Below are 9,955 nucleotides of genomic sequence, written 5' to 3'. Positions count from 1 at the left end.
GTGTGTGTGTGTGTAAAAGGTTCCCCTGCAACTGCACACTGACAGAGTCCGACTTCACTCAGGTGGCTAATTAATTGTAAGTGGTAAATGGAACCTTTCAGAAGCCATATTCCTTTTTCCATTAGAAAAGTAATTTGAGCTCCCGAGATTCTGTCCCTCATAGCAGGGTGCTGAGGTGTAAGGTATGGTCTTTCGATGCGATGTGGGCACCAAAATGGTGCTAACTACAGCTCTGAGGCAGGAAGAGAGAGTTCATGCATTCTGTATCTACCATGATCCCTGCCACAGCAGCACCACAAATAAAATTAATGAAGTTCTGCTGAGCGCTGCACCGCACCAGCATGAATGGATGGGGCTTGATTCCGCATATTCTATTTATTTTCTGGTAGATTCAAGGGAAGGAGGATTCAAAACAGAGAAAGGATCCAGACCCTCAAAATTACTGCCCTTAATATGCTATTCGGCACTGATGCATTAGGTAAGAGGTACGCCATTTACTCTCACCTTTCAGGACCCTCGGCCACACCTTCATGTGAATTATTTTTATCAAATCAACCTTTCTCGGAGGTTTGAGCAGCATTGCTAGAGAGGTACCCTTGCTGCGGATGGTAAGCTCAGATATAAAGATTGGACTTGTGTTTGCAGAAGAGAGAGCAAATCCAAACAGGGAAATCAGAGGAGATAAGGGGACTTTGGTGCTTGTCAAGGACATAGACTAGTGAACATGTCAAGGGGTGGTGTGAGTAACCCCCAAATAGCTGTCATTCTACTTCCCCAAAGCCATCCAAATAAGCGTTCAAATTAATTCGGTGGTTTCAACTCTGAGTTTCAACTCTGGCTGCAGGTCAGGATCACTTGAGAGGTTTCATAAGATGCACAATGACAATTAAGCAGGATATCTGGGCATGGGCGCCAGGCAGAGGTTTCTGGTTTGGTCTGGTTTTGCGCTTTTAAGCTCCCAAAGGGACTCTAATGTCCAGCCGGATTGAGACCCACCTGTCTAGGTGGACAAATGTCCATGAGTTGAAAACACAGCTTCGAGGCCCCTCTCCTTGACTCCTGTACCAAATGATCAGTCCTGTCCTCCACCAGCAGAGACATGCCAGAGTCAGCAAGGCCATGGAAACCTTCCTTTCTAACATCAGAGCTAAGGTTACTAGGACTCACGTCATGTTATAAACCCCAGTCTCTTCATTCCAGGCAAGTTTGGACCTTTACGGAAAAATGTTTGCCAACCCTCGATGGACGTGACAAATATGCAGTCATCTCACCTTCAAATCTAAATAGCAGCAGAAACTACTATTATTGACTGAGCATCTTTGATGAGCTGGACGCTATTCCAGATGTTTCACATACGTGTCACTAATGCTTGTAATTCTGCATAGTAGATATTATAAAGTTCCAAAAACTATCTAGACTCTTCTCCTCTCTCCCCATCCACTGCCTCTCTCTTAGTCCAAGCCACCATTTCTCTCTCTCTCTCTCTCTCTCTCTCTCTCTTCTCTCTCTCTCTCTCTCTCTCTCTCTCTCTCTCTCTCTCCACCCCCACAACTACCGCAACAGCCTCCTGCTGCCTGGTCATCTGCTTTCAATCATGCTCCATCCAATAGATCTCTATAGAGTGATCTTTGAAAAGCATAGTCTTGCTTAAAGCCCAGTGGTGGCTTCCACTTCTCTTGAAATGGAAGCTAGACTTCCTCCCAAGGCCTGCAAAGCCCTGCACGATCCAGCTCCTGCTTCTACTCCGCCCTCATCTTGTGCTCCATTCCCTCAGCCCCCAGGCTCAGCCCACGCTGGCTCCCTTCCAGTTCGAGAGCATGCTATTTTATTCCTACACCGGCCATCAGATCTGCACAGAATGCCTCCCCTGATGCCCTTCGATCCTTCAAGGGGCTTGGCTGGACTGTCACCTCCACAGAGAAAAGCCTTCTCTCTTCATCCCTATGCAGCCGCTCACGTCTTCCCATGTGCTTTCTGTTGCTCTGCCCTGTGTGTTTCCTTCATCCCGCTTACCACACTTAGCACGTAACTATGGCAGTCACCATCTTTGTCTGGTTCTCTCATTGGATTGCCAGCACCTCAGTGACGGGGGACCTCATCTCTCATAGTCACCGAAGCACCCACAGCACTTAGCACAGTGCCCAGTACTTAGCTAGTTTGTAAGGAATATTTCTTGGACAAACAAGGAAGTCCATTTCATGGATATCAAATAAGCTAATTAACTTGCCTGAGATCAAAGAGCTATAACAACTAATCTAGTGATCTACCTCAGAGGGAAAAGAACCCTCTGCTAGGGTTTGCATCACAATCTCTCAGTGGGAAACCTCTGTGCTTTATCAGGTTGCCACTAATGGGATTTTCCTTTCGGCCAGGGGGGGGATATGGCCACTCAAGACAGGAAGTCTCGTCCACTGCCACCCTGGGCGTCGGAACGCACTTCCGCTGGCTGGACCTGCCAGGACTGTCTCACCTGCACAGCTCTGCCGAGGCTCCCAGGGCACGCGGATGCCCTCTCGCTGGCAGGCCCGGGCGTAGGCCAGGAATGACTCGCAGTAGCAATTTTTATGGACTGGACATTCACACATGTCTGTCACGCAGGACCTACGGAAACCAACAGAGAGAAACAAACGTTTAAAAATCTCACTAAGGAGGGTCGGGCCTGGTTAGTACTCAGTGGGGAGACCACCTAGGAAGACCTGGCGCTGTAGGTGTAAAACAAACAAACAAGCAAACAAATAAATAAATATCCGGAACTACTGAACGCCCTAATGTGACTTGCAGAAGCAGGTGAGTGGGTGAAGGGGAAACTCGATTGGCCACTAAAGTTTGCTCTTTTAGGTCGGAAAGCTAAAGACGGTATAAAATTCTGCATGGAACCTATGCTAGGTGCCGCCGAACAAAGTGAGCCGAGGTCCGCTTTCTTCCAGAGCAGGACCTTTCGACAGAACTTCCTGCCGTGATGGAAAGGATCCACAATCGCCACTGTCCGAGCAGTGGCCACTCTCTACACTGGGTACGTGGAATGAGTCCAGTGTGACTGAGGAAACAAAACGTTTACTGATTTAATGTTAATTTTCTTAGAAGTGAATAGCTACGCATGCATAGTAGTTACCAGGTTGGAAATGCAGCTCTTAGAATAGAGCCACCATTCAAGTGCTGTCACTTTGTGATTCGCTCCGATATAGGAATAACAGATCCTATTACAATATAACCGATATAGTGACCAACAGGACGAAAGCATAAAATCCCAAGGCAATATCTTGAATCGCACTCTTTTAAGGAACACTGAACCTCATGTTTTAGAATGTGGTGCGACAGATTCCAAATAAAGAAAAAAATTTAGGCCCTGATGAGACTGAAAGATAAAGATGAGCGAACCAAGGTCTTTTTTTAGCTTAACTTTGAATATGGAAATGATCAGCCAGGACATAAAAATAACAGAGATATGTTTAAATGCAAATAATAAATTTTGAAACATGTTGACCTCAAATATACCATTACGACTTGACATTAGTATGTAATATTAGTTTACAAAGTACATCAGGCTGTCACTGAGTGGCACATAGGACATCCCACAGTTTCTGTTTGATAAACAAAGAGGTCATTTTACCAATGAATAGATGCCCCCAAAGTCACATTAATAAGTGGCAAAAGAGTGAATTAAATTACATCTCCTAACTCTGAGACTAGTGCTTTTTTATCACACCATACACTGTCCTCATCTTCATCTTCCGGCAAGTTTACTGCCCAACAATTTTGACTTAACATTTATGCAAGAGGCCCCCAAAATTAATAAAATTAAACTACCCTTTTTTTATATATTATTTTTTCAGCGAAACCTCTTCCTTACAGAATCTAATTCAAGGCTGAAAGCAGAAAAAAATAATATTCAAAGTTAGAAGTGGCACAGATGATCCTGAAATGTGATCAGGACATGGTCATCTAATGTTAGTATGTCAGCATCTTCTCTTGGTGGGACATGGACACACACCTGATGAGAGACAGTGACCAGCTAGCTCTGAGTGGAAGCTGGGGCACCACCTGCTCTGAACAAAAACGAACAGTAGTAACCATATTAAAGGGTCAAGAGACTCACCGTGTACCTACAAAATTATTACAGCTCAACACTCACAGGTGGAACCTTGAGAAATATGAACTCACAGGGACAGAAGAGAAACAGATCTGAAACCCCAAGAGCCTCTTTCGTTTCATCAAGTGAGAGATTATTTGATGCCTGACACTTAAGACACAATAATCAGGACAGAAAAGCAGATCTCTCTCCTCTCCGTAACAATCGAGGTCATATTTTTAAATAGCTTCTTCCACTTGCATGACAGAAACCTTGTGAAATCATGTTCGCTAGCAAACCCTGTCTGGTGGGAGACATACAGTGCTGTGTCTTTAAATTCATGTGGCATCTCCAGGCTCCCAGGAAAAGCCAAATAAATGATGTCTGTCCTTAAAACAGCCTCTAACTGTCCGAGTGTGAACCCCACCTCGATTTTCACCTCAGACTAAGCCCACCTGTCACATTTGGACTCAGATGCTGCACCGACACTTCCAACTGCCCTGAGTTCTACTCTCTACTCTCATCTCCACCTCACTTCCCCAGGAGGCTTTTGTCGCGGACCCTCCATCCCGTCCCATGGGGCGTGGATCTCTTTCCTTCATACGCAGCTCGCACCGAGGTAACATGAATGGGATGGCACCTCGTGGGCCTGGAAAGGTGACAGTTACTTGTATGGAAAAGAGCTGGGTGACATGAGGAAATGCACCCTCTGATCTGAAGGAACATCTGATGTAATTCTGTAAAACTGTGTGGACAGTCAACAGATAAAATTTAATGTAGCTGAAAGGATCATTGGTGTTTTCCTTCTTTTCTCTTTATTTCTACTGGTTGTCTGACGAAGCTATTTCTACAACTTAAATTATGGACGGTTAAAGGCTGTTGGGAGGAAATGTTTTAAGCGCATGTTGAATAATGGTTACATACATGTACTCTACCCCGCCCAGACCACGGTGCCCTCAGACACAGTAACTAGCATATCTACCCTTCAAAGCCAAGAAAGATTTCTATTACTTGGCACTTATAAGGAACAACATTTGAGGCAAAAACGTTTGTCAAAGCCAGCTCTTCACTTGAAATATTTCACATATTTTTGAAGGCTTGGAAGATGTGTTTTGTCACAGAAGTTAAAACTACAAGATGTCCTTTTTCGCTTGTCAGCTTGATGATTTTGACACAAAATTGTGTCCAGGGTTTGTGAGAGAAGGGAGTAGATGGCCCAAATGGTCCGGGAAGAAATATAAAATCGTTAGTTCTCTCAGCAAGCATTTTGCTATACTCAGCGTTTACATGGGTTATCTCGTTTGCTCCACACTGCAAGGGACATGAGGCGGGCTCACTTAACAGGTACAGAAACTGAGGATCAGAGATGTTAACTCCTTGGCCAAGGTCACGTGGCTGACGACAGATCCAGAAATGCGAAAACAGGACTCGAACTCTGGTCTTTCTGATCTCAATACCTGTTTTGATAACCACTACAATAGAGCATCTTTCCAGAAAGCAATTAGCAATACTTAAAAATAGCCTTAAGAAAGGTTCTTTCCTTTTGATAGAGAAATTCTGCACCTAAATAAATCGTAATGCATGTGGACGAATAATTTATATAGAGGTTTTCGTCATAATGTTATTTAAAATAATAATGAAAAGGAAAACACCAAATTTGCCTACCATAAGGGATCTAGTTAAATACATTTAGGTGACCTTTACAATGAAATATTCTACAAACATTACAATGACGTTTTGGAAACATGTTTTAAAACGTGAGGAAACATTCCAGAAGGATTAATTGAAAAAGAGCGGAACTGTGTTTTAATATTGTGTGGTCTCCTAAGAAAACAAAAATCACTGAACACAGATGTGCCACCTCTGAGTGGCGGAGCTGACCTGTGGCTCATCTATTTTCTTCTTATCTGGATTTTCTACAACGAACACGTATCACTTTTCTAAAAACATAAAATCACAGTGTACTTTTAAAACGATGACAAGAAGAACATGAGACATTAATATTTAGATCAGAATTCAGGAACTGGAGTGAGAAAATAAGAAATAAAGAATGGAAGAAAATTAGAGTATCCATTTGTAGGTCTTAGTAAATATTTCTCCAGCTAAAATCTCCCCAGTCTGTGTATCGGAGGCCTCCTGACATGGACTGTGCTTTAATTCTCTGTGTGTTGTCTTCAGACTTGATCTGTCTTGGTCCACTGATGCTGCGAACTTGACATCCAGATGGATGGAATGGATAATGGAATAATTATGCATGCTTCTGCCGGTTACAGAGAAATTTATTAAGAGAAAAATAAAAACATCTTCAAATGCATTTCAAATTTCAGGGAGAAGCAAAACTATTATTATTCAAATGTTCAATTTGTATTTATCACACTTGATCATTCGGTATGAAGAAAATCTAATTTATGGCACAGTGGAGTTGAATTTTTATATGTTAATGGAAAATTGTCCTTTCCTGAGTATGCACCAATACTGTATATTTATACTCATTTTATAGAAGAAGTAGCAGAATTTTATCACTTTGGGTAGTTACTAAGATTTATGGCTTTGGTTTCTCTGCTTTCATGGTATTTATTCTGTTACGGTTATGTTCTGTTTGATGGTGAATTCTTGGTCAGGAAACACATCTGTTCACAGCTCCAGTGGGAAAACACAGGATGCATTACAATTGGATTCTTCCAGCAAAGCCCTACAGGTAAGGAGTCCCCGCCTGGCCACCCCATTACAGCCACTTTCCACCACAGATGTTTTTAATTTACATATCTCGAAATGATTTTCTGATTTCTCCACCCTGCTCCTGGCATGGTTCCTGAGAGCAGAGAGGTGCGGGCAGATCTGTGGTCCCACGGAGTTCGCACAGCTGCTCGATGCAGTGTTGTGGGAAGAGGATGCCAAGAGCCACTGCAGCGTCCCCGGTGAGCCGGTGCCACGCTGGCCAGCACTTTGCCACACACCGAGCACCTCCCCTCTCTGCCTATCGGAGGCATTGGTGTCGTGTTTCAGGAAGACTCTTGGGAGGCCTTTCCTTGTAGCACCCAGCTCAGTCCTGGTGTCAGAAGGGACCTGGGGTCCGTGCCCTCCCTGAAACCCAACTTATCACAATTTGCCTGCAAGGAAGCGCTAAGTCATCTATTTCTCCTCATCAAGTTATAATCACTGCCTTCTGCGAAGCTCTAGGACAGTAGCCGCCAGCCACAGAGAGCTGTTTAAATGGAAATTTAAGTTAATTGCATTGAAATAAAATTTCAAATTCAATCCTTTAGTCATATTAGCTACATTTCAAGCATCCAGTGCCTACAGGTGACTAGTGGTCACAATATTGGACAGTGCTGACCAGTCCCAGCACTGCAGAAAACCCTGCTGGATTTTGATAAAGAGTGCAGCTCCATCTGCCCTGGGAAACCATTCCTGTCCTCCCCAGGGGGATTTATAGGTATAGCAAGGTTAAGATCAAGGTCACTCCTGCTTTCTAACTGGGTATCTACAGAGAAGGTTCACATTTTTTGGCAACAGATTCAAGGACCCCCACGGTGAAGGTCATCCAGGTGTGGGGGATGTCTCAGGACACCTCAGCCTTCCTTCTACCTTGCCACCCCTGCCTGGAGTGTGCTTCCACGGCTTTCCCACTGGAAAAAAATCAATGCCTGTCCTTTAAGACTCAGTTTGGATTCCTCCGTGGCGCGCACTGACTGGCCCAAGAAAAGTTAGCCCCTTCCTATCGCGTTGTGTCCTCTCTAGACCTTTATTTTTGCACAGACCCTCTGAATGCTAATTACCCGTCTCCCCGTTTGTGGGGGAGGGCTGTGTCTTGCTCATCCAGCCTAGCACAGTGCCTTGAACATGCAGCTCAGTAAATATTCAGGGACTCAGCAGAAGGGTCAGTGAGAATGGCCTAGTGACCTTTGCTCAGCCCCGACAGGACACTGATATTGGAAGAGCACAGATGCTCTCTTTGCCCCGACTCCCTGGCTGCTGCCTGGCGCATCCATGGCCGTGGGGGCTGCTGGCCTGTCAACCTCCAAACCGAGCTACTCCTGCTAGAACTTTTCCACTGTCATTCTCATTTCGAACGTGCACTCTGCTCCTGTATCCAAGTGGATATTTTTTCAAATTTAACGAACAGTGGAAAAAAGGATTTGATGAGAGAAGTCTGCTTTAACGACACATTTTCAGACAAGCACATGCAATATTGTAAGAATAACCTGTAGATCTTCCTGTTATTAAAAAGGCAAGCCTCCAATACCGCTGAAATCAAAAAACATCAAACATCTCCCCGCTTCCTAGCAACGGCATTCCAAGTGGTTTTCCCTCTGCTTTTTCTGGCACGATGGCCACCGTGTCAGAGAGAGGCAAGTGCTTGTGCCTTTGCTACCCAGACAGTTTAACCACTGGGAAGTCCCAACACTGCTTCTGGGAGATCAGCAGGTCACACCAGGAGTGACAGCAACCAGCCCCATCTCGGACGCAGAGTCAGACCTGCCACCAGGAAGAGTCTCTGGCTGGATGACATTGTTCAACCTGGAGGTCAACTTTCCTGAGAGTGACAATAGGATCGGGGGTGAGAGGTGACCGGACAGCCGCACTAGGGTCCTGTGGCTCTACTCACTGCCCGTATCTTTCCAGAAGCCCGAAGGCATCTCAGGCTTGTTGGTGCCTGGGCATCATGGGAAAGGGGAAGGGAGAGGAAATGGGAGACAGAGTCCTGCCCGGGTGGGCACAGTGTGTTTAACTACCAAGAGACTGTTAAAAATCACTGTATACTTTAAGACTTGAACTCTGTCCTGACCTCCCTAACCTGAGTTACATGGGAGGAACTAGAGGGCGTAGCCATATCCGTGTCACATTATACTTAATAATGTCATCCATAAATTATGCAGCGGCTACCTCTGCTCTTCTCAGTGCTATACGGGCACCCCACAAGTCCCCCAAAACAGTGTTTAACATTAAAAACAGGGCCAAAGGACTCAGTAATAGCACACATGAGGTTGCTTTATTGAGTTCTTGATGGGAGGTGGGGGGCAAGCTCTAACAGCCAGACAGTAGGGTAACCCTCCTGCTCACTCCAGACCCTTCCTGGGCCAGCAGCAGCTTAGCACCTCTGTGGCTTAAACATTGGTGAGACTATTTAATATCAAATATTGGCCTAAATCTTTGTCCTACGGCCACCAGAACAGCACAGCAAGGCCAAGCATTTCTGGATGAGCTTGTCCATGTCACACACTCAATCTGAGAAGAGGGACAAGAGGATTCAGGTGGCCGGCTGTTGGTCTGATTGTGAACGATGAGCTTGCCGGCAGTCCGGCCTCAGCAAATGCCCCACATACACACACACACATTAGCCCTTTAGCTCACTCCTAAGTGCAGAGAATAAATTCATCGAGCCCTGTTGGTTCCAGGCACTAAGGGAGGCTCAGAGATGGGCAGAGACGGACCCATTTAGAAGAGGAGATGGTGCAGATATTAAACATCAGAGTCCGAATGACATGAAGATCATTAGGGCAGGAAGGTAGTACAGCAGGACGCTGAAGACTAATTCCGCACGGCGGGCAAGGGTTTCCAGAAGGAATTACAGACTAGGAGAGGCCCGCGGCCGGGTCTTGAAGGGCCTGCGGAATTCTGCTTGGTTAGAGAACAAGGAAAAAGAAAGTCCAGACAAAGGCAGGAGCCTGAATAAAAAGCACAGTCTCCAAATCACCACATATTAGATTTGATGGTCATGTGGTCCAACCTCCAATATTAAAAAACAAGACAAAAAAGTCCCTGAGAGATAGTCACACAGCCTATTCCCGAAGAGCTCATTTCCTCCACAGAGCAGCCTGGCAGGTCTATTGTTTAAGACATTTCTTTCTTCTAGAGATCCGAGTCCTCACGATTTGCCATCCT

General features: G+C 45.2%; 1 protein-coding gene across 6 annotated transcripts in view; it reads right to left on the bottom strand.

Annotated features, from left to right (window-relative positions):
* Positions 1-9,955, bottom strand: part of BMPER (BMP binding endothelial regulator) — a 221,533-nt gene that overhangs the window by 8,564 nt on the left and 203,014 nt on the right. For all 6 annotated transcript variants that reach the window (XM_039862724.1, XM_039862722.1, XM_039862727.1 and 3 more), the window contains one exon: positions 2,471-2,601. In XM_039862724.1, the coding sequence (XP_039718658.1) occupies positions 2,471-2,601 (131 nt within the window). The remainder of the gene's footprint in view (positions 1-2,470; positions 2,602-9,955) is intronic.

The sequence above is a fragment of the Pteropus medius genome, unplaced genomic scaffold, assembly GCF_902729225.1.
Source record: "Pteropus medius unplaced genomic scaffold, Ma_sr-lr_union100, whole genome shotgun sequence".
NCBI lineage: Eukaryota > Metazoa > Chordata > Mammalia > Chiroptera > Pteropodidae > Pteropus > Pteropus medius.
This window is presented reverse-complemented; position numbering and strand designations above follow the sequence as displayed.